Raw genomic sequence first — 25,486 nt, 5'->3', positions numbered from 1 at the left:
GAAGGAGACTGAGAGGGAGGGAGGAAGGAGAGGAAAGCGGAGGAAATGTAGAGTGAATTTAACAAAATCATGCTCTATACAAATATGAATATATGACAGAAGATCACCTTTATGTATATGTAGGAAGTGCCAATCAAAAATCATAGATAAATAAAAGAGTGAAAGGAAGATGGATAGAGTAGAGAAAGAAAAATATGGGGGGGAGGAGAATGGGTAATGAATCAAATTTCTTGTATGTGTATGATTTTATCAAAATGAACCCAATTACTATGTATAACTACAATGCTCTAATTAAAAAAAAAAAAAAAGAGTTGGCTCAGTGGGTCTGGGTGAGCACCATTTTGTCGGAAACCCAAATGCCTTATTGGGTTTCCCCAGTGGTAGCAAAAATCAAAATCCCTGGGAAGGTTTTAAATAGCTTCCGGGGTTCCATAGATCACCTTTTCATCTGAACACACTGCACTTCCATGGCATGTCGCATTCCTCAGGTTTTCAGATGATTTTATGGTGGCTGAATTTTAAAGGGGCTTGTTCCCTGGGTGTGCAGGGAGGCACCCTAATTCGCAAAAAGCTCCTGAGTGATTCTGACGCACGCAGAACCCGGACAATGCTTCAGAAACCACCAGACAACTTTTCTTTGTCAGTTCTCCTTTCTTCTATCCCTCTCCAAGATGGGCTGCAGCCATAGGTTTCCAGGATGTGACTTCTGTAAGGTACCTAGCAGGTGAGCACTGGCAATCCTGACCTCTTGGAGTAATGCAAAACACCAAGTAAGTTGTGCACGTCTGCATTCTTCTTCCTGCTCTGCTCTCTTGGACTTGCACTTTCTCCAGGACTCCCCAGCCCACCTCTGAAAACGGATCCCAAGATGCTGAATCTGACCTGAGGGCAAGGCGTGTGCATTATGGAGAAGAGAGGGAAGGAGGAGGAGTGGCGTTGGGTTTACGGGTGCTTGCATACACATATTAATTTTAGGGTCTTCATCTGCTTTGGTAGACAAATCACAAACATTTCCATGAATAACCACGTCTGTTATGCAAATTGGTTTCCGTCTGCTGGTCTGTTGAGAATAATCTTCCATAATTACAACAGTTATTTACTTCTGGGCAAATCAGCTTTCTTACCACCTTCTCCGTTCGAGAGAGGCCTCCAACTGTCGCAGGAGCCCAAGTGTCTGGACAGTCTCTGGGCTCTGACTTGCTAAGCCTGTGGTCTGGGCTGGGGGTCCTGGGACAGGAGGGCCCTCTCTGCCTCCAGCCAGAGAGTGGGAATTAGGTTCTCTCTCATGCGTCTCTGCAACTAAGGTGTCTGGGTCCTCAAGGGTTTCACAGCTAGTTGACGAAACAAGTGAAATGGAACAAATAGGAGGTAATTAAAGCCTAAAAGGTGTAGTTCTGTTTAGAATTAGCACAGTGAGTACTCAGCAAAGAAGACAGAAAGAAGACAGAAGCATGGCCTAAGAGTTCCGAGGCGTCTTCCTGGAAAGCAACATGTCCTGCCTGCTCTGCTGAAGATGGGCAGGATCCCGGGAGGGGCCTCCCAGGGGAAGGGTGTGCTGGCCCCCAGCAGAGGCTGGAGGAAGGAATTAACATAGCAAGGCCTGCCTGGGCCCAGAGGAGGGGGTCTCTCAGTCTGGAAGGAACTGAGGGTACTGCACAACAGCCCTCTGACCCATGACCTGTCAGGTTTGCTTAGTTCTCTGCTAACAGTGAGGTAGGCGGGGAGAAGTTGGAGTAGAAGTTAACTTGGATAGCCTAAGGTACCCAGACCAGGAAGGCTGAGAGACAACGTTGAAAACGTCCGCAGAATCAGAAGAAGTCTTAGAAATCTAGGAGTACAGTCAGCCCTCCATATCCACGGGTTCCACGACCTTAGATTGAACCAGGACTGAAAATACTTAGAAAAATTTTCACCTGTACTGAACATGTATTGATTTTTTTCTTGTCGTTATTCCCTAAACAACATAGTATACCAACTCCCTACAATGTATTAGGTATTGTAAGTAATCTAGAGATGGTTTAAAGGACACGGGAGCATGTAGGTTACATGCAAACACTATGCCATTGACAAGAGGGTGTTCAGCATCCAGGGTTTGGCATCTGTGGGAGATCCTGGAACAGATGCCCCACGGACACAGAGGGACGACTGTAGCTGGAACATTACTCCTTTAGGATCTTGATCTAGAATGAACAGATTAGAGGTTTGGGGTGGGGGAAGATGCCGTGCTTTCTCTTCTAGATCTTTCATCTTCTCTCCTCCCCATGTTTTTCACTTTGATTTTATAAACTGAGCCCCATGAGAATATCAACCTATAGGACAGGACGGAACTTATTCTCTACGTTCTACAGATAAGGAAAACGAGACCAAGAGGTGTGTCATCGTCATCAGTCATTTGATCTGTTACGGGAGGACCCTCCTGGGATGTGGTCTATCACCCTCAGTTATAATTATTAATAATGCTGATAACATACTAAACTAACCACAGGAGATTCGCTTCAGACTTTCTTGACTGTCCTTAGTATCTGATGGGATCCATCCTTGTTTCCAAACAGCTTCCATCCAACATGAAGATTTCAATTTTCATTGGACTGAGGTTTGGGAGAGCTACTGGATCATCTCCTGAGGAACCCTTCCTTTCACCTGGCTGCCAACTTGGGGGAAAAGGGTCAGAAATCTGAAAACTTGAGGAACCCAAGAGCATTACACTACATTAAGAGGCTGCTAAAAGATCAACTACAATTTGAATGAAATGAACTAATCTCTTTCCTTCACTATCTAATAGACAGAGGGCAGGATTGAGAAGGGGAGGGGGCTTGTGAGGAAAATCAGCTCAGCTATAGAGAGATGAAAGATGGACGTGTTTTTTGTGTAGTAGAGTTGTAATGTCAATAGCGTTTTGGCCAGATCACACTTGAGCTCAGGAAGTTTTATGGAAGGAGGGATGTATACATTATTCACTTATATATCAGCTCAGTGAGAATTTATTGAGCACCTACTTTATGCCAAGAGTTGTGTAAGACTGGGTATGTAGAGAGAAACAGACACAGTCTTTGCTGTCCATGATTCAGTCTAGTCAAGAAGACCCAAACCCTCCCGGGATTAAAGCTGGTGCAGTGCTCTGGTGAGAGGAGAATGTGAATAGCTATGCAAATCCAAGGAGGGCCCCCTAATGCAGGAGAACTTCCAGGAGGAGGTGACGTTGACTCTCTATAATGCAGCCACACTGTTCACCTGGCAGTTGCACGTTCTTCCCGCTTCAGGGCATCTGTGCTTGCTGTTGATTCAGTATCAAATGCTGTCCCTCCTCCTTGGATACTCCCACGTATCTTTGGGTTTTGTCTTCACCCCCATTTTCCCGAAGAGGCTTCCCCTGACCTCCCTCCCCAGATCTAAGTGATGATTCCTCTGTATTTTCTCTAATATCTTATTCCTTTCTTTTACAACACAAGTATATCTGTAACTCTGTGAATTTTTAAGTACCTGTTTCCTTTCCCCACTAGCCTATGAGCTCCTCAAGGTAGACGCTCCTCTACTCTGTCAACTACAGTGTCTGCCACACAGAGAACGCTCAGTAAATATGAGTGGGACACATGAATAAAATGACATGCAAAAGCAAGTTAAGGAACCCTCTGAATCCCAATTTCTTCATCTATCAGTGGGATTTGTTTCTACTCCATGGTAGGCTGAACAACACCCCCCTCCCCCCCAAAAAAGGTTCCTATCCTAATCTCTAGAACCCATGAATACAGTACCTTCCATGGTAAAAGAGACTCTGCAGATGTGACGACATGAAGGATCTTGAGGTAGAAGCTTCTCCTGGATTATCTGGGTGGATCTGATGTAATCTCAGGTGACCTTCTAAGAGGGAGGCAGGAGATTATAGAGACAGAGGCAGCATCATGGCAGAAGTAGAGACTAGAAGCTACACGAATGACCTTAAAGGTGAAGGAAGAGGCCAAGAGAGAAAGGCTGCAGAATGGAAGAGGAAGAATCTCCCCTTGAGCCTTCAGAAGGAACCATTCTGCTAACATTTTGATTTAGCCCTGTAGGATCAATTTGGGGCTTTCTATCTCTGGAATTACAAGAGAAAACAGCTATATTATCTTAAGTCTCTAAATTTCTGGTAATTTGTTACAGCAGCAACCGGAAACTAATACATGTAGAAATCAAATAAGATAAAATGTGGGAAGACTCTTGGAAAAACACAAAGCCAGCAACCATTATTAGTTTATGACAGCTCACCCCTTGTTTATTCCATTTCTGCATAGTGCTGTGTAAGTTCCAGCTACCATAATGAGGGGAGATGCTTAAATAATAGCCCTACACCTCAAGGAGGGATATTTTTTCATAGTTTATAATTGCCAAAGAGCTTGAAACTCTTCCAGGTCTTATAGTTCTTAATTATGTTCTCATGCATATGCATCAATTACCCACATGCTCCTACCTAGCTTGTTACTGCAAAGATAATTCTAAATATATGTATATTTGGAACGGTTTCCTCTGCATGCATCTCCCTCTGAAAATATCCTATGAAATATTTCAACTCCATTGCAATAATCTGCTCCACTTGGGACGTACTTGCCAATCTTCCCCTGCACAATGGAATTAAACCTCCACTCTCATCTGCTCTACTCCCAATGCCTGTTTATTTGACCTGGCAATTTTCTCCTTATAACTCCCAATGATTGAAGATTTGTTTCTCTAGGCTTATGTCTGCTTTGCTGGTAATGGTCTGCGATCTAGGAAGGAAAAGGCATGGTCTGACCCAGGAGCTGATATTTAAATGGCAGGAGAGGGGGAAGAAAAGGTGTTCACACTTTCACTTGCTGTTTCTCCCTGTTGGAAATGGCTTTTTGGGGACTCTGCTTCCGGCCCACTGAACTCCAGCTGTGTCTCAGTGCTAGAGAGGCAGCTTTATCAGCAAATCCATGGTTTTGCCAACTGATGGCATGGGAATTTCCCATGTGGCCCTTGTGGTAACTTTCAGTTCCACATGGCTCTGTTTATCAGTCAGGAAGTCCATCCCCCTCTGCTCTCTGCTCCTTCTCTAGAGGTGAGAGGAGCCCATAGGAACTCTACCTGCTGGTTTGTGTTGGGAAAATCATGGTGGATCTCCATGGGGGCTTTTTTATAAGGTAGACCAATATGGTTCTCTTCATGATCTAAAGTATGATAATCTGCCCTCAGTTTTTGACTGCTAGAGGACTTGATTTTTTTTTTCCAATGTCAGATAAGAGATTTCTCTTTTGGAGACTGCACTTAATAACACATGAGCTATATTGTTAGTAAATCCCTTAGCCTCTCTGCATTTTTGTTTTCTTTCTGTAAAGTGAGAAAATGCAAACATGGGAGTGTCATAGGGAGGATTGAATGAATGAATATTCAAAATGCTTGTCACATACTGAAGACAGTTGCTCTGAAAATGCTTGTTCCCTCCTCTGCCCCTCACTCCAATCTTCATCTTTGAGAAGGTATATGCACCACCACCACCCTGGGGGTTGAGGAAGACTATGGAATCTCTGGACAGAGAGGCAGGATCCATTGGTTTGCAGAGAAGGCTGGTGATGTGCAATCTGAGCAAGCTGCCTGGGGCACATTGATGTTGCTGATCCTCAGACTGTACTTTTAGAAACAGTTTCATGGGCTCCAAAGAGGGTGAACTTGAACCATAAGAATTTTTAAGGTAGCACCTGTGTAGGGTTACCTGTGTATCGTCACAATGCCTGTCATGGAGGAGACAATCTATCTTGACTAATGTCAAATGAGTATCTCTGTGCACTTTCAATATTACCTGACTTATTTCTTCAAATTTTGCTCCTCACTGGATAATTGGAAGACTATGCATAAAATACACGAGTGCAGTAACCCATCATTTGAACCTTGTAACATCTTCCTAAGGGTTAGCTAAAGGTCCCCTTCTCCTACTTTACAGCAGGTCCAAATCTAACCATCTTTCTGTGAATCTCAGTCTAAATATCATGTTCTCTATGAAAACTTCCCTAGTGAGAACTGGCCCTGCCCTCTCTTCTAACCAGTTTCTCTGAATCCACCCAGAAAGCTCCTGGTTTCACTAAGTCCTGGAAATCAGAATTAGGCAGTTGGCCTCTAGTTTATAAGTCAGACTTGAAATTTTTGTGAAAATTAGTATATGGCTTAACTTAGACTCTGAGTAACTACTCTGAGTAATTGTGATAAGACAATCTTCACTGTGTTGAAGCCCTCAAATTCTCTAAGAAATTATATTTTGATGACTAAATGACTTAAGGAACAGAATTTGGTAGACAGATGGCTATAGAGTACTATGACAATGTGAATTTTGGAGACAAATGTTTGAAAGAGATGGTGACAGCTGTGATTAGGGGTGTGTGTATCTGTGTGTGACTGTGTGTGTGTGTGTGTGTGTGTGTGTGTGTGTGTGTGTGTGGTGGAGGGAAGACGTGGAGTCTCTGGATTAAAATCGCATACCCTGCATTCAACTCTGAGATCTAGCAAAATAATGCAAGAGGCGATATGGCTGGCATGGGTAATGGGAAAGTTCAGGGAAAGTTCAAGTGGTATAAAGAAAATGTGGAAGAATAAGAAGGGGTGTTGAATGAAGGACAGCCATGCACAGAAACGACAGGTAATGGAATGGGTCAGGAGGGTCTGATCATGTAACCTGCAGGTGAAATAGATTGGGGTGCCTGCCCTCACCCACAAACTTCCTTCTCAGGGGATTGTTGAAAGCAGTCCTAACTGCGACCTGCTCTGGGCCCCTGGTCTAGAGCAGGTTCCTGAGCAGAGTGGAGTCAATCAGGCCCCTCTCCTGAAGTATGGAATTGGACTATCAAGGGACTGAGAGAGTTATTCATCAGAGAAGCTGGGCCTGGGCCAGAGTCAGCTCCAGGCAAGCCAAAACTGAAATTATGGGAGCATAAACCACAAGAGGAAACAGTTCTGCAGAAGAGAGAGGCTGGCACAAGTCAGAGAGGCAGAGGTGCTGGCTTATGTTCATTGGGCACAATAGCTGCTTTCTAATTCCTTGGATTCCATTTCCAGGAGGCCTGCCTGGGTCAGATCACTGATACTATATCTCTTTGATAAGCCCTCCTTTGCAGGGTCCAACTCAGGTGGGCCTCTCTGTGTTCTTATAGTCAAAAGATTTGAGAAGAAATCAGTGGTTATGTAGGCAGTAAGAAACTACTTAGTTTCACTTTGGATTTGGGATGTTCTTGGGAGGACCCAAATTTGCCAAAGTCTAGTGCGAAGAACACAGCCTTAAAAGAAAGGAGGTAAAACTATCATGCTTGTCTGTTCCTTAGCTGAAGGTTAGGTCTGGTGCTTGCGTGAAGGAGGTGGTCCTGATTGGACATCTGACCTAGCAGGAGTTGACCTACTGTCCTGGGAGGGAGGAGCCATGCTGTGGCAGTGGCCCCAGGACTGGGGTCCAAAGTGGAGAATCATCTCTGTGGCCTTGAGAGTTGGTAGTGGAAGTGACCAGCTGGAAAAGGACAGTTCCAGCTTTTCCCTCTCTCCCCAAGTGGCAACCTGGCCAAGCAAAGATCTTGTGATTCCTTCCCTGCTTTTTTAGATTGTTTTCAAGGTGTTAGGACAGATTGGGACTCAAGTCACACTGGCTGCTCTTCTCTGTGGATGAAGTCTCAGCCACCAGCTAAATGCCCTCAGTAGTTCAAGACTGCAGACTCAGCACCTACCTCATTGGTCTGGGTGTTGCTAGCTGGTCAGAAAGTAGTTTGCTAAACATCCCCTGGGTGCTCATTTCTGCAGGAATTGGCTTTATGTGTGAAGAAAACAGTTGACTGCTCGGTGTGCTGTTCTCTTGGAAGGGTTCTGACGCATTGGTGGGCATTGCCAGGGCAACCAGGCCAAGAGTCTAGTAACTAATTAATGCTATAGCAATTGCACCCAACCCTAGCTAAACACAAGAGGAAACGGGTGGAAATAACTTTCTTCCTGGTAAGGGATGGGTTAAAGAGATGCACAATTTAAGAGTCTGGGTCTCATTTTAAACCTATTAGGAAAAAAAAAGACACAGAAAAAACTAGTGTGGAGGAAGTTATGGATGAAAAGAGTTCATCTTATAAGGAAGCAGATGACCAGCAGCAAAAAATTCAATCATTCTCTTAGGAAAGAAGGAAACCCCAGCATCAAAAGGTCTGTCAAGGGCAAAGCTCAATTGCTGAATTCAGATGCAGGTTCACTTCAACACTGACCATCTAATCAGGGATCCTGAGAAGAGCCACTTAGAAGGGCTTTTATAGGAACATTGGGAATTCAGGAAGAAAGACATGCATATATATGTGTACTCTATGGTTTCTGTTTTGTTTGAGTGTGTGTGTGTGTGTGTGTGTGTGTGTGTGTATGTGTGTGTGTGTAATAACTACTCTTGGGAACTGTGAGATATCCTGCTATACATTTAATAAATTTCTCCTTTTTGATTAAGTCAGTTTGAGGGGTTTTCCTTTTCTTGCTGTTAACAGATTTCATTTTTCAGTCGACAAGGAAAATCTAAAGCGGTTATAAGCTATCTAGAATTTCAGCCAAGGCTTCCTTATCAGTGCTTGTGACTCTTTATCACCACCCGATGGCCATATCCTTAAAGTGCAGGGCCTGTAACAAGGTCAAAACCCAGCCTGGCAAAGGAGATGACAGGAGATAATAATTCTGCGACTATTTCTTATTCCAGTTTTAACAAAATTTGAAATAGAAAGGAATTATATTCTCAAAAGTGTTCAAATAGCATGCATTTGTGCCAAGCTTATTCCATTCCAGCTGGAAGGTTCAGGGAATCTTGGAGAAATGAGTTGCAATTTCTTGAATCAGGGGCCAGAACTGGTCCCTATCCTGACTTCAATTTATACAGTTGACTGTCTTACACTTCTGAGCAATTCTACTTGTAATCCTGGGGAATGCTTTATTCCTGCTCTTCTCATGTCCCTTTCACTAAAAAAAAAAACCAATAAAGTGGGTTGTCTCTAGAAATATATGAATCCTTGAGGTACACAAACATCAACAAAGAACATAAGTAGCACTGCAGCCTGAGGTTATGATTGTTGCCTAGCTTGTGTTTCAGGGAAATATTTATTGAGTACCCTGGTACCAGACCCTGGACATACACTCAAGGGATGAACTTCATTCTGAAGATGAGGAAACTGAACTGCAGAGAAATAAAGTTCTGTGATGGATCAAAACACTTCTGGATTGAAAGCTACTGAGGATTAGTCTGGCTGATAAAGCAGGAGCAGAATATTAAAAGGATTTGGGGGAGCTCACGAGAATCAGGGCTAAGTTTCTAACGCTGCACTGTAGAATTGCTCTGATTAGCAGGGTGTGAATCTGGGCTCTAGCTGCAAGGGAGGCTGGACAGGAAGTAGTTAGCCTTCTCAACTCTGCTGGGAGAGGCTGTGTGAGCCCCTCATTAAGGATGGGCCATTTTTGAGATAGGAAGCTGTTTAGATGTCAGCAGCCAAAAAAGTGTCACATGCCCACCAGAGTTGCCAACATCAACATGTCCAGTGAAGGGAAGAGTTGATTTCCCAATCATTCCTCTTCATACTTCCCTCTGTAGGGCCACTGAAATAGAAGGAGATTCTTGTTTTAAAACTATTCCTTGCCATGTGCAGTGGTGCATGCCTGTATTCCCAGCAGTGGGAAGGCTGAAGCAGGAGGATCACAAGTTCAAAGCCAGCCTCAGCAAAAGCAAGGCATTAAGCAACTCAGTGAGACCCTATCTCTAAATAAAATACAAAATAGGGCTGGGGAATGTGGCTCAGTGGTTGAGTGCCCCTGAGTTCAATCTCTGGTATCCCCACTCACCCCCACAAAAAACCAAACTATTCCTCGAGCATACTGTCCAATATTTTCAATGGGCCTGACATCACTAAGTGATGGGGTATAAAGATGCAAAAGACATGGTCCTTGCCCACCCGGTGATAGCCTGTTCATCCTCACCTATCCTGAGCAAGAGTAAGGGTGACTAGTCTATGATGATCTCTGCGCCAGGTGCTTCCTGTAAATTCTGACAGCAAACCTACAAGGAAAGGTTCCCAGGGTCATTTCCCCCACAGATAATGAAATTGAGGCTCATAAAGGTACACGACATATCAAGTCACACAGTTAATAAAGGTCAGATACTGGCCAAGAACCTGAAGTCTGTGTGATCAACTCCTAACTTGAGAAACAAGAATTCAGTGGCTTGGGGAAAGCCTGTGGGTGGTGGCAGGGCTTAGCCTGGAACCCAATCCTCTGAGTCTGGTGCCCATGAGCTCAGCCACTGAGCTAAACCAATTCTACACCCTGGGTGTCCCTCCCCTGATTCGTGTGGCGCTCGCCTGCCCCTTCTTGCCTTCATTGTTCTGAAAGCCTTCTATTTGGTCCTAATGTTTTAAAATCTGTCTTTCTGGATCCATCTTTTTGAGGGATGGTGTTCACCTCAGCTGATTCTGAGGAGTGGGGTGTCACTAAAGTTAGAACACCCAGAGACCCACAGTGTCAGGCAAGAGAGAAGAGGTCCTCAGCCAGCTGACCTCAAATGCCTGCTGCCTCTCCCTGAGGAGGGCTTGAACCTAGGCATGTGGGTCACGGAGAGAAACCTCAGGATTTCAATTTCCCTCTGTGAACCTGCTGGGTTTTATGATCTCAGGCTTGTCACCCTGTTTCTGGCAAGTTCTTTCCCTAAAGGACACAGAGAGTCTACTACTGGTAATTAGCCTCCTCATGAAGGAAATGGACTTTCAAGGAAGGAACTTGCTCAATGAGCACATTATTGTCACTTGATAAGAGTATTATAAGGGACATTATGAGAGGACGCATTTCAGAAGTGTCTGGCAGGAAAGACAGTATTCTGAAAGAGGTCACCCGTGGCCAGCAGAAATAGGTTAGATGGGAGGGGGAAGGAGAAGGGAGGAAGAGGAGGAAGAGAAAGGGGCAGAGACAGAATATGAGTGAATTAGTGGAGTTAGGTTTTATTTCAGATGTTTCTCCCCTGCCTTCCACCACTGGCCAAGGTTTTCCCCTGGTTATCCAACCTTAGTTTTCATACTCTCCCTTAATATGCAACTGGTCTATATTTAAGAGCTTAAATATTATTATTGTTGTTGTATTGGTATCAATGGACAATTATCATTTGGCTCCTATAAATGGGATCCACATCACCTCTCTTCCCCTAATACACACTCTCTCTCAAATACACATACGCACATCACCAGTGAAAACTTCAGAGCCATTTGCAGCACCCTGGAGATTGCTTTGTCTTTGAGAGACTGGAAAGAAAAACCCATCAGCCGTCAAGGATTTTAATTATTTATTTTTAATTACACAAGCAATGCATGAATATGCTCTGGTAGTAAAAAATTCACACAGTACATATAAAATGAAAGTCTCCCTAGGTGAAGAATTTTAACTAGCTCTGGTCCTCACCTGTCAGCCCTCAGCACAGCTGTGGAAAGTCAGTGAACCTGGCAGGAGTTTATGGAGACAGAAAACTTATGTATGGGGAAAGGTTGGGGAAGCTGGGGTTACTTGGGAGATAAAGGGGGAGTTTTTGCAGAACTTTTCCTTCCTGCTGACTAAATTGTTGTGACTTTGTTGGTAATGCACTCTTAATTCTGCGTTTTCTTCCAAAGGAGTGGAGAAAAGGAGGCATAAGCTCCAGATCCCTCTCTCTCATCCTTAAGGCAATGAGCACTGGAGGCAGATGCTTGGCATTCTGGCCATATTTGGCCATAGCAAGTGGGAAGGTTATTGTCAAATTCATCTCTTCCTCAATAACATTCTCATAGCAGGTATTTACCTTTTGACTCAATAAGCTCCTATATAAATTCGCTCTGGATCCAAATGGAGATGGATAAAGAGTTTTAGAAAAGGAGTCAGAAATGCATTGAATGAAAGATCGAGATGGAAAGGATCTTAGAGGCCACTGATTTAGTTCATTGCTTTACAGATGAAGACATTGAAATCTACAGAAGTTTGATCTCTTGCTGCAAATCACACCGGCAGTGTTACAAGCATAGTAAAAACACCCAGCCCCGCTATCTTTCCATGGCACCAGAGTTGGGATCCAATCTGCCACTGTGAGCTACCTGGAGGACCTGGGGAGGTGACAACAATTCTTGGCTCCAATTTCCTCCTCACTCCTATTCCTTAGGGGGCCATCACAAAGAGCATCAGAAGAAGTAATAACTGCTAAGTGCCACGCCAATAGCCAAACAATTTTCAAGCACAAAAGGTGCACTTTCAGTTATTGGGAAAACAAATATTCTTAGTCATCTAGGGCAGTGTTTCTCAAAGCACAGTCATCACTTAACTGAATCAAAATTTGGGAGAATCTGGTCCAGGGAGCTCTGCATTTTTTTTTTTTTGAGTTCCCTAGAAACTTGATTATGGATGAGGTGTTATATGATCTTTAGGCATTGCTTTTAATTAAGTAAACTGTAATAAGGGGATAGGGGTTGGGTTGGAGGATGTCATTAATCTTAAGTAAAACATGCTGAGATATTTCTGGGTTGTTTAGGGTTATTTTTTGTTCATGTGTTGCTATAGCTTGCATGTGGAATATCCACCACAGGCCCCAGTATGCCAGTGTGGTGCTATTGAAAGATGGCAGAATCTTTAGGTGGTGAGAGGTCTTTAGGTCACTAGGGGCATGCCAAATGAGGATATTATGAGACCCTGGCCCCTTCCTCTTTCTCTCTCTTTTGCTTCCTGGACATGAGGTGAATGGTTTTGCTCTGCTATAGGCTTCCACCACCATGTGCTACCTCACTGCAGGCCCAAAGCAATGAGGCCAATTTATCATAGACTGGAACTTCCAAACTTTTAGCCACAATAAAACTTTTCTCTTTATAAGTCAGTTATCTCGGATCTTTGTTATAGTAATGGAAAGCTAACAAAGGTGTTATGTACCATAATGCCTGTAATTATCTTTATTATTTTTTGGTGGGGGGTGTTGGGGATTGAACTCAGAGGCACTTGACCACTGAGCCACATCCCTAGCCTACTTTGTATTTTATCTAGAAATAGGGTCTCACTGAGTTGCTTAGCGCTTCACTTTTGCTGAGGCTGGCTTTGAACTCATAATCCTCCAGCCTCAGCCTCCTGAGGTGCTGGGATTACAGGTGTGCACCACCACACCCAGCTATAATTACCTTTTAATAATTCAGAAATTACATACACAAGCATGTGTGGGCACATACATATCTGCCAAATGCCGATAATTTGTGAGTCTGGTTGGAGGTATATTATGCGTGTGTCTGAGTGTACTACTATTCTATTCTTCCACATATATGCTTGAAAAACTTTAAAATAAAATGTCCAGTAAAATAAGTTCCCCAGGTGATTCTAATTCTGATGATTTGAGAATCTCTGATGCAGAGCTGTGAGCCACTGACCAATGGCAATCTGTGAGTGGTCCCCTTCCATACAACTGATCATGAAATGTGATTGTCTATACTCCTGGTTCTAGTTTAAAAAGAAGATAGAAAAATCTTTGAAATCCCTGCCTTTGTGTCTCATCAGAGTTGGAAACACTTTTTCTTAGCAATGAGTTTTTGTTTCCCTTTGTTTTGTTCTCCCTGAGTTGTAGATCACACTAAAATGATGACACAGTAGACCATCTCCCCATTTCCAGAGCCTACTTACTCAACTTGAAGGTGTCAATTAGACCAGTGGTTCCCACACCTGGGTGCTAGGGAATGTCACCCATAAAATTTCAGTGGGCTCCGGGTGAGACGGAGGCACGTGATTCTTAACACACACAGAGATAATTCCAATGTACAACTAGGTTTGCGATGGATTACTTAGATCACGGTGACGACAAAGCCAAGGTCATGGGTTTCATCCCGAATTTCAGAGCTATTTAACTCTATGTGAAGAAAAGCCTTATTCCTTGGTGACATTTTTTACCCTATCTTTCAATTCAAAGTGGGGTTCCTGGTGGAAATGGGAACCGGGAGAAAAAAGGCAAAAAGAATCAGAGCCATGGACAATCAGGGCAATCATACCATATGTATTTATGTTATTATAAGAAAAATATTTTTTTTCTCCTTGTGAGAAGATGGCACATTCTCTTGTAGCAGTGACCGCATTTTATTGATGGGTGAAAAGAAGCTTTTATTCTTTCTTCTCTGATTACAAATGTCTCAACTACCTCAGGAATTTTGGATGAAAAGGTAAAAATGTTTTGTCAGCATCAGTGAATCGTGATCAAAATGAGTGATGTTTTTAATGAGAAATACTTGATGAACACTTACCAGGCAACCATAAAAGGAGAAATGGAACCTCGGGAAACAGAAAAAAATTACTCCCTGCCATCATCTTTATTGTTAATACTTTCTAGGGCCTTTCATGCTGTAAGGAAGACAAGAGCAGCTTGTAGGCATAGCCTGGTTTCTGCTGCAGGAATCAGTAGGGGCCTGGGCTGGCCTGCCGTGAAGTAGTCTCCCTTGTTCTTATGTAATACGTCTTTGCAGCTTAAACCTTTAATTAACCAGAGATGTCATCAAGAAAAGTTTGCCAAGGAAGAGGATGCCTGGTTTAATTAAAAAGATCTTTAATAGTTATTAAGGAAATCAATTTGGAATTCAGGCCTGAGAGCAGTGATGGGGGAAGAAATCACTGAAAGGAACTTTCCCATCTCTCTGGGTAATGGATTTTAACCCTTTGATCTGCACTGCTTCAAAATCCCCCAGGGTGGTGGTGGTCAGGGCATGGAGAGGGATGCCTATTGCTCATCATTTCTGAATCTACAACCCAGACCCAAGAGGCAGTTATGTCTTATACAAGGGAAGCCTAACCTTTCTGGAATGCAGTTATCCTGGTAATCAAAAGAAATAGGAAACCTTTATAAATTGAAAATCTCCTACCTCATAAGTAGAAGCGATTTCTTTCCCCCAAAGAGATGCGTTATTTCTCTCTGAGGATTTGTGCCTGACTGTCCATGAGGCTTCTTTCCATTACAGCTCAAACCAGCCTTCATTGGATCAAACCAGAAAAAGGGATTTGGGCTCTTTGGAGCACAAGAGAAATATTATTTTCACTTGTCTCATGAAAATGATGACACAAAAGGTGAGATAGCCAGAGGATGGGCAAAATAAATTGTCTGCATGAAGGAAACTGCAAAAGGGAAGGCGTTTTTATTTAAAAAAAAATCACAGCATTCTGCCAACATGGGGATGATATTAATATCATTTTCTGATGCAGCCCAGTTGAGTTCAAATGCTAAAAGCACTTTTCAAATAATCTTATGTTTAATTAATATTTGTATTGCACTTAGAGAGGGAAATGGAAGACAGGTGCAGGGTATGGCTCCAAAAATGACTTTCCTGTTGCAATGTAGCTATTTCTCAGGTGGACTGAGGTACCTCCATCTAGTCATAACATCACGCAACAGAAACACAAGAAGAGAAACAAAGATCTTTAACACCCAAGCTTTCTTTCAAATTTCCAGCTTCTACTTTCTGGAAGAGCTGGGAGCAAGCTGTATATTTATTTGCAGCAAATTGCTCTGAGTGTGTGCGCATAATGTCTTTGTTGATTGTTTTGCTGACTATCTGGAAATTTCTGGGCTTAGTAGCCTCCCTTTCCCTGAAATGTCTCAGCTCCCTGTTCTACTTGGCCAGTGAAACCCAGGGAGGGATGTCACTCGGGAACATTGGGGAATAAGATAGATTGGGTACAATCCAAGCTCTACCATGAATTTATCTTGCCGTGGGCACATCACATGTCTGTATGTTCCTCAAATACAAGATGAGGAACTTGAACTAGATGATCTCCAAGGTCCCTCCTTGGAGCCTAAGATAACCTGGTCCACTTTCCTCTTTGTCCCCAGCTAGGTGCATCTGTTCCCAAGGTCGGAGATGGTATCCAAGACTATCTCAGTGCTTGTTAAACCATGTGTAGCTGAATATAGTTTGTAAACTGGGAAGCAGCAGGTTGGATCCAGATTGTGGACCTGTTTAGTTTAGTCTACCCATTTGAGGAGGAAAGGGGAGAGGTGATTGAATTAGTTAACAACATTTAAAATCTAGAAGATTCCATAGCATCATCTGGACTTTTCTGTCTTTTGGGAAGGTGGAAAACTCTGGAACACTTGATCGCCAATGGCAATGATAAGTTGGAGCTGATTTCTTGCTAGTCCTACATGGACTCCACCCCTCCCTACTGTGTCCTCAACATGAAGACAGAGTACCCAGGTCCGTTGTTTTTGCTGTGGTTGTGTTGTTGACTCCTTGATGACGCTCCATTTCATTCATTCCTGTTTCTTCCATAGCCCATGCAGGCACGTGGGTGAGAGGAAGTGGTGTTGGGAGATGACTGGAACCTGAGATCAGGAGTCCCTCCTCTCTGAAGAAAATCAGTTGCTTCCCTGGCTGGGTGATCTGCTACATGAGTGAAATATCTTCAGCTGAGTGGGTGGGATCAGATTGCCATTGACTCATGTGTGCTACACAGTTATTCCTTTACTTAAACCTGTCTTAATGTGTCCACATTGTCTCTTTTTTGAAGAGACATTTACAACATTTACTCAGATTTCTGTCCCACAGGAACACTTAACATACCCCAAACTCAGCACAAATATAACACAAACAGCAAAGAGTCATATTTTCAGTCATCTAAGGAAAGCAATCTTCCTTCTAGAAACATCACTGGGAGTCCTCCTGTTAGAGCGACCATCTAACTTATTGTCTAAAATAGGAGTTTCTTGAAAGTGAAAGGGGCATTATTAATAATGAGCAGAAACCAGGATGGTCCCAAGCAAACTTGGGCATGGGGTTACCCTGCTCCATCTGTAACACCTACTTGTGACATGATACAAAAGGTGTCATTGGCTTCCAGAAGTTGTCCTGCTTTTGTCATTATCTATTTTGTCAATTGGTCTCTCTTTTGGATGCAGTTCCAGTTAGATTGGCAAGGTCCCTGAGCCGTTTTGTTCCTTCTGGGACTTCAGTTATTCTTTCTCCTTTGACTCAGGCCTCCATGTGGAAGCCTACCAAGAAGAACTGCCTTGGACCACCAGAGACGATGCAGAGGCTGTTAGACTTGGTCATCTGACATGGGGGACCCAGGGCATGACTTCCGTCATCAGATCCCTCTATTTCTTCTTCTGCTTGTGCTCTGCTCTTTCAAAGTCTCCCCCCTAGATAATTCAGGTTAAAGAATTTTCTTTCTGGGGCTGGGGATGTGGCTCAAGTGGTAGCGCGCTCGCCTGGCATGCGTGCGGCCCGGGTTCGATCCTCAGCACCACATACAGACAAAGATGTTGTGTCCGCCAAATACTAAACAATAAATATTAAAAAATTCTCTCTCTCTTTCTCACTCTCTCTCACTCTTTCTAAAAAAAAAAAAAGAATTTTCTTTCACTTTTTGTTAAGCTAATTGGGTCATTCCTTTATGCTAGAACTTTGCATTTTCTGTCTGGGTGGAGGAACACTGTCTCAGATCCCTAGGCAGGATACCATCACTGAAGATCAAACCACTCTCCACAACCAGCAAAGACCTATCATCGTAGCAGTTGTTAAGTTTTTACACTTGGCATTTGGGTGAGGAACAGAGAAAGTTTGGGGCATTTCAAACTAATGGAAGAAGCAGGCTTTTGAAATGCAAAGATATAAATCCCATTCAAGGAAGCAAATTATACAGTGGTACATAAGAAAAAAGGTGGAGGGAAGGGTTGATGGTAGCAGGAGGGTGAAAGGAATTGTTTAATGGATAGAGAAAGATCCAGAAAGGTGACAGTCAGACCCTTTAGACATCCCTTAGATAAACTCTCTCATCTACTCATCAAAGATGAGAGAGAAGTCGGCTGGCTTTATTCTGTTGACAAAGATGCACCCATGTGGCAGAAAGAGGGGGCACTGGGTTGATAATGGCACATTGTCATTTACCACTTGGTTTTAACTATTCTGTCCTCACTGTGTGTAAAGCCCTTGCAGGAAAGCCGGGACATGCAGTTTTGACAGGATGTACAATGGAAAGAAAAGGGAGAGGAACGCAGAGTAAAGGGGGCCGATGTATTATTTACCACTGGAGAAACTAAACTGAGCCGAATTCAGGGGCTGGCCCAAGGACTTGCTCCTGCAAGGCTGTGGAATAAAGACAGGCGTCTTTGCATTCTTGGTGCCACTGCTTTTGCTGCTGAGGAACACTGCCAGGGCTGGGCCAGCGTGTGGGTCTCATCTCTTCACTGTGCTGCCATCTGCCCGACCACTGCTTACCGTTCCCTATGGCCCAGGAAGGGTTAAGACGTCCACAGAGAACAGCCTGGGCCTCTGTAGGTGAGATTTCATTAGGCCAGCACTGAGGGCATCTTGCTGGGTTGGGACAGGTCTTATAAGTGTGCAGATGGCAAGATAAGCACACAGCCACATGCGCAGGAACACACACATACATGCTCCCTGAAGTGGCGCAGTGGGCAGACAGGAGGGACTCGGGAAATCTGATCTGAGAGGAACAAAAGGTGCAGCCTCTGCATCGAGAGAGTGACGGGAGGACAGCAAAAGGAAACGAAAAGCAAAGTGTGAAAACCTACAGCAAACGCCGCCAGGGAGCATATGCATCGGACTTCACAGCTTCCTCCTGTTTCCAGCTTACATTTGCTCCATATGCTGCTTTACACAGCTTTCCGGGGCCATAATGGGTTTTATTCCATAGTTTTTATACTAACATGAATGACTCACATCTGCTCCAATACCCAATTTGTTCTCTAATGTCTTCGGCTGTGAGGAGAGAGCAGCTTACCCAGGACTTGCCAACGGCAGGAGTGGAGCAGAGTCCTCATCCAGGGACTAGGAAGGTTACATCCCTGAATGGGGAAACTGAGACCATGAGAAACAAGGCAATTGCTCAAGAATATCATGCCCAGGGAGACAGATCAGTTTTCAGGCTACAGGATGGTCCTCATTCAGAGCATACTAATTTTTCTCATTTTCTGTCACGTTAAATCTTTTGCTAGGAGCTTTTGCTTCCCATATTGGCTGTGATGAGAAAAAAAGGAACTTGGATTAACCACCAATGATAGCTAATCTCCCACTGGGATCAATTGTGCTCTGTGCTATTTAAGCTGGTTACTAAAGAGTTTTAAATATCTTCCTGAGCTTGGGGGACTCCTGGATAGGCTGGGTCCTGGGACAGACCGACAGGGCTGTGCTCCGTCCCTGGCTTCCAGATGTTTGAAGATCCACCTAAAATCTACTTCAATCCTAATGTCACTGGTTTGACAACACCAATATGCCCTTTGGCTGGATAAGGTAATGGCACTTAGCGAAACTGGATTCCTTGACAGCTTCCAGAGGCCCAGGGAATCTTCCCCACATGAGTGGAGCACGAAATGATAATTCAAGAAGCAAGCACCTTGGAAGGAAACCTCCACTCTCCTGGGCATTGTAGGCCCCACATGGAGCTGCTGCAACTCCTGGGCTTTGGTTTCCCCATATGCCAAACAGTCAGAATGAGGCACCTCGGCACCTCAGCAGCAGGCAGTGTGGGGCTGCACCATCTCCAAAGCTTGGCGGTGGTGTTGTGTAACTGTCTGCCATCTGTTACTCAGAAGCGGCATCACACAGCACTGAGCAATGGACTCTGGTGCTGCAGCTCCTGCCTGGAGCTGACAGCAGCTCAGTGTCTTGCCTAGGGGTCCCCTGCAGAGCCTGTCGCAGAATGCTTTGCAGGCCTAGGCCTGCAGGTCCAGGGGGAGGCTCCTGGAAGAGACCCAGAGAGCTCAGGATGCTGCAGGGGTGGGTCCTCTTGCTCCCCATTTCCCTTGACAGTGATTTACCTGGGCCTTGGCTCAGCAAAGCAGTGATTGGGGAGCCTACCCGATCTTTCCATAGATGGGATTCTAATGAAGGCAAGTGCTGGACCATCCCCAGAGTTCAGTGTGGTGGTCTGCGAGCTCAGCTACAGCTGGAGATGGGCTGGCAAAAGTGCTCAGCTTTTTCTGGCGGTTTGATTTTCATGGCTGATCCTGACTAAAAACTTCTCTATAGCCTGGTCAAGGATTTTTGAGGCTGTGAGGCAGATCTGCCCTGTGGCTGAAAGACAAGGTACCAAACACCAGAGGCTTTATGTAGGCTCCTCCATTTCTGAGTATGTCTTAGGGGCTCCATCTTACTGGACAAAGGATTCTGGGCCTCCTGATTTATACCTGTCTCACCAGCAGTCAGGTATGGAAGCTTCCTCTATGCTGACCCTGCAGGGACAGAGGCAAGGAGAATAGCGGCTGCAGTATTGGGTTCATCGTGCTCACCTTCAGAAACTTGAGGCAAGTATCCTTACAACTAAAATGACACAGTTCTAGAGGCCACTGCTCCCCAGGCAGAACAAGGTTTTCAATTTCCCTCTTTGAGCTCTCAAATAACAGCAGCACCTGGCATTAGGAGTTCACAAATATTGATACTCAGTTGTCACAGGAGCTATTGTCCTCCCCACTTCACAGATGAGAATTCCAAGGCTCAGGGAAGGTAAAAGGCTTACCCAGAATTCACACAGCTGGGCTAGATCAGGAACCCCTTGTCTAGTGATTTCACCATTATTCCAGCCTAGTCCAGGCCTATGTTGGAATTGCATTCAGAATTTTCTGTCTCTAGATTCAAGTGGTTTTCGACTGTCAGTGGAAAGAGGATGTACTTCTTAGAGGCAGTTGGGAAAGGGGCTTTTGAAAGAAAACCCCCTGCACCCAGTATCCCTCTGCTCAGGATCACTTTTTAAGAGCCCTACGTGGCTAGCCCAACTTTGCACCCCCTTTCTGGCAAGCACAAATTTCTGATGCTTACAGGGAGAGAAAACCCTTCAGGGAGATAATTGCACCTTAATTTTTAAGAGGATATCTTTAAAGTTAAATTTAGACCAGCTCAGATTTCCATTAAGCAGAAAAAGTTGCCAGGCACCTGCGCGTATGCATAAAACACCCTGAGGTGTTGGCTGAGCTCGACCTTGGCTCTGAATGGCTGAACCCAGGTTGGGGCAGTATCTCTGCCAGTCTTACCATCCCAGCGACCGCTGCAAGCGGGCGGACACGGGTGTGAGCGCCACGTGCAGCCCCCAGTGGTGAGCGGGAACTCCTCCTAGGCACTGACCCGCCTGAGCGGGCCGGCCAATCAGTCTCAGTTTGCAGCTGGGATGGCATGCGTCCTGGATGTACCTACCGTTCCTGTCCCACTCTAAACCAGGAGGGCTGCAGAGCTGCGCTCCGGGTTCGGCGCGGGTGGCCCCTCTACAGCACCGTGCGCCTCGGTCGGCGGGCGGCGGTAGCGCCCCCTCCCAGAGCCCCGCTCGCGCCCGCTTGGCTCCCTCGGAGTCGGTCTGTCGGTCGGGCCCGCCCTCCCCCGCGCTCCCTCCTCTCCCTCCTCCTCGTACTCCTCCGGGGGTGCCCGGCACAGCCTCGGATTCCGCCCTCCCACCGCTCGAGTCAGTTCCCCTCTCCGCGGCATTGGGCTAGGCGGCGGCGGCTCGGCGTGGGGAGCATCTCTGCAGCCACCGCGCTTCTCCCGTTGGAGCCGGCGCCCAGCTTGACTGCCCCCCGTCCCTTCCCTGCCGCGTCTCGGGCGCCCGGCAGCCCCCGCCCCCGGCTCGATTCTCTCCTAAGCGGAAAGGGCGCCCTGCAGGATCCTGCCCCTCTCCTCCCGGTTTCTGGGGCTAGTGCTCTCCAGAGAGGGGCGCTCTCGGAGACTCCTGCCCCGCCGCCCCTGACCGCCGGGGGGTGCCCCAGGGACGTCGCGTCGCGGAAAGGAGGAGGCAAAGGGGACCATGCGGCGCCTGACTCGCCGCCTGGCGCTGCCGATCTTCGGGGTGCTCTGGATCACCGTGCTGCTGTTCTTCTGGGTAACCAAGAGGAAGTTGGAGGTGCCGCCCGAACCTGAAGTGCGGACCCCCAAGGTGCGTGGTTTGGCGGCGCGCTGGGCATGGGACAATGGCTTGCTGGAGGACGCGCAGCCCGCTCTTGGGGTTTGCGGTCTCCGGGAAGCCAGGGTTGGGGGTCTGGGTGATGCGAGCAGGTAACAGACTCCAGATGCGGCCACCGCGAGGTGTTTCTTGAATTTAACGTGCTCCGGGCGTCTCTGGACCCGTGGTGTGTCTAAGTGGCAGCGGGTGTGGGTGTTGGGGCGCGCGCTCGCGGGCGGAGTGGGGCTCCCAACTTGAGCGGCGCGCTGGGTCCCACGGAGGAGGGGGCGCCCAGGGGTTGGCGGTGGGCGGGCGCAGCCGGGGGTCTCTGGCGGTTGGGGCAGATGGCACCGCCTGCCAGGGTCGGCGCCCAGGAGAAGTCTGGCCGCTGTGCTGACCTCCTTCCCGCAGCTGCCAGTAATGAGCTGGGGAGGCCGGGAGGCCGGGGTGCGCTGCGCGCGCGTGAGCGTCGCGGGCGAGCGCCCTGCCGCCTCTGCGGCCCCAGCCCACCCGGCCTGTTGCTACAAATATTCCCCAGCCCCTTGGCTGCATTGGAGGGTGAATGTGCTGGAAGCGCTACTAAAGAGACTGTTAAGAACAGCCGCCTTGGTATTGGTGGGGAGTTGGAGAAATGGGAATCTTAAGTGGCTTTTCCAACTCCTGCCCAGTCGGTGCATCTGTGAGGAGCAGGAAGGTTCCCCCTACAGGATCACTCTTCCCTTGAGCTTCAGGGCTCCTCTTTCTCCTTCTCTTGCACAGACTTGGTGTGGGACACAGAGGGAGATCTCTGGGGGATTTGCTGGCAGCCAAGCAAGGTTTATAAACTATGTCCAGAGCAGTCCTCTAGGGACTGGGAAAAAGCCTGGGAGAAGCTTATGGTCTGAAACTGGAGAGTGAGAAACAGGAGTGTGTGTGAGAATCCCCTTAGTATGCATGGAAATCCTACTATGTGCCTGCTTTCTTCATAAGTAGTTGTGTGAATTGGTGTTGTTATTCTTATTTCGTAGATTAGGAAGGAGGTTGAGGGTCCTTCCTAACTTGCTTTAGTTTAACTTGATGGTTTGAACAACAGTCTCCACACTCAGAATCTTTTTTGCTAAATCAAGTTGTTTCACAGATTCCCCTTTTAACTAAGTCCTCTGGGCACTCATATCTTGGAATCTTGCCAATGTTCAGCTGTTGTTCAAGCATTTATTTAGCACCTGCCTTGTGCCAGGCAGTGTGCTAGGTGTTATGGGTACAGTGATGCAGAATTTGTTCCCTGGAAGAAGGGGATTCATTTGTCATGGGCCAGGACACCCAGGCTGGAGGGTTCAGATGGCTCATTGCTCTGGGCGTTCTGGGAGCCCCTGGGGACTTACAGCAGGAGGGGGACTTAATGGAACAGAGTTGAGAAGGAGGTACAGGTTTGCCAGAAGTTAGGAGGGCATCTCAGGTAGAGGTTTGCAGGGGCAAGGAATGACACAGCAGTTGCGTCAGCCTGGCATAATGTGAGCACAAAGTATGTGGCCACTGAACCAATGAAGGGTCAAGCTGGGGAGGACCTTGTGGGTAGGATCTTGTGATGCTAGGGGTCATGGTGGATGTTAAGCAGGGAAGTGACAGGGTCAGGTTGGTGACTTCAAGTAGCTTTTATAGCATCACGTCCATTTTCTCACTCATCTCAGATCTAGAGAATTTTTTCTACCTTATCCCTAGGTGATTCTGCTCCTTGTGATGCAGTTAATGATGCCTGCAGGGACATGAACTTTCTGTTTTGCGTTGAACCTCATTACCTTAAGCTTACTTATTCTTAGTTTACTCCAGGGATTTGGGACAAGAGGATCTGTTTCCTTCTGTGTGTTCTCTGTCATCTTCCTTTCCTACCTCTTCTCCTCCTGGCGTGATTATTTTATTCTTCTGAAGTGTGCTCCTGAACCCAAGCTTGTGTGAGCATATGCACATGAGCTAAATAACAATTGCTGGCATTTGTATAGTACTTTACAAATTCACAGATTCCATTTCACATATATTACCTCATTTAATTTTCACAACAACCACATAAAGGAGGTAATATTTTTATGCAGATGAGATTGAGTGACAAACATTTGGCCCAAGTTAACAAGGCTCTTCAAGTGGGAGCATCAAGACTAGAATGAAATGGAATCACTCTGGTGATTGCCTGCTCTGTGTTTCTTTCCGGTATGGCTCTGCACTTGTGGGTGATACAGCAAGGTTGGAGATGTTTACAGCATGAGCTCCCCACCCACTTTCCAGAGCTTCCTCACTCTTGGAGAACTGCAAGGGGTTGGCATAATTGTTGAGGTGCTAAGACAGGAACCACTTCAGAGGGAAGTCCTTCTCTGTTCTCAGAGGAGTTCACAGGGGGTCAGGGGGCTTTTCTGCTTTACAGAGTGCACATTTGCAGGAAACGTCCTTCTGATGGGTGGTTGGACTCAATACTTGCAGCAACATTGCTTTAGGAGTCATCTGCCACTGCAAAGATAGTTCCCTTAACAGTAGGAATTCAGATGGTACACTTGCTGATTGTAAGGACCAAATTCAGGTTTTGAGTGAATTCAGTAGACTAAGTTTTTCTAGGAAATGCTCATACATAGTCCTGGGGAAACTCTCTCCTGCACATGCCAAAGTCTTAGGGAAATTTTCATGCTACTGAGGTTTCTTCCCAGGGTAGAGGTGTAAAAAGGGGAGGGCCATTTCCTACCCATCATAAAGGGTCATGGCTGATGCCTCTGTAACAAAAGGTAGGTTAACAAGAGAAGAGCAAAACAAATTAATTTGATCATAGTTTTATATGATATAGGAGCCTTCAAGAGTGAAGACCTCCAAACCCAGGGTGAACTGTCTATATTTATGTTTAGATTTGAGGGAGACTGGGCAGCAGTATAGAAAAAGGACTGGACTAAAAGGGTACAATGTAGTGCTAATGATGGAGTGGGGAAACCAGCAAGACCTATTTATATGGCTTCTTTGTAAGGCTTTCTTCCCTCTTAGACCTTCTGGAATGGGGGTTATGATCTATCAGAAAAGGTAGGTCAGACAATTTCTTTATGGTAATCTTTAAGTCAGAAAGGTGGGGGAAGATAAGAGTAATATTTTTGGATTTTTGGCTTGCTTTGGGGGAAAGGGGTTCTAGTTTCTATGACCCAACTTGGGGAAGAGAAATTCTAGTTTCTACGGCTTGCCTTTGGTGGGGAGAATGGGGAGCAGGAGACAGGAGGACAGAAAAATTTCAGAGAGAGACTCTACTTCTGAGACCTTGACTTTGGAGTGACATTTTTTGAGCCCCAGTACAAGTAGTGAAGAGGGTCAGCTGATTTTCCAAAGCAAAAGCAGTGGGCTTCCTGTGGAGATGGGGAGAGGGCTTCTGGGCTGAGAGACATTTGGTTGTGGTCTGAGTCCCTGTCCTCTTTTTCTCACCATGCTAGTACATACATGTCCCATTTCACCTAGAATTGGCACCCTCCAAGGAGGCCCCATACAACCTATGCCTAGTTGGTCACAATTCAAGTGATGTAAGGAAGGCATGCTGAAGTCCTGGTTTAAGAAAATTAATTGGTTTTTTTTCCCCCTTAGTTTTAAGAAGGGTTGGTTCTATTAATAGCTCAGA

At 45.8% G+C, this 25,486-nt stretch overlaps 1 protein-coding gene across 1 annotated transcript in view; it reads left to right on the top strand.

The window, feature by feature from the left end:
- The first annotated feature begins 21,741 nt into the window (after positions 1-21,741).
- Galnt14 (polypeptide N-acetylgalactosaminyltransferase 14) overlaps positions 21,742-25,486 on the top strand; it is a 198,825-nt gene continuing 195,080 nt past the window's right edge. Inside the window, exon 1 of the mRNA XM_026401244.2 lies at positions 21,742-21,870. Coding sequence (XP_026257029.1) covers positions 21,742-21,870 — 129 coding nt within the window. The remainder of the gene's footprint in view (positions 21,871-25,486) is intronic.

Source organism: Urocitellus parryii, chromosome 12, assembly GCF_045843805.1.
Source record: "Urocitellus parryii isolate mUroPar1 chromosome 12, mUroPar1.hap1, whole genome shotgun sequence".
NCBI lineage: Eukaryota > Metazoa > Chordata > Mammalia > Rodentia > Sciuridae > Urocitellus > Urocitellus parryii.
The sequence above is the reverse complement of the archived record's forward strand: the minus strand, read 5'-3'. Positions and strand labels throughout refer to the sequence as shown.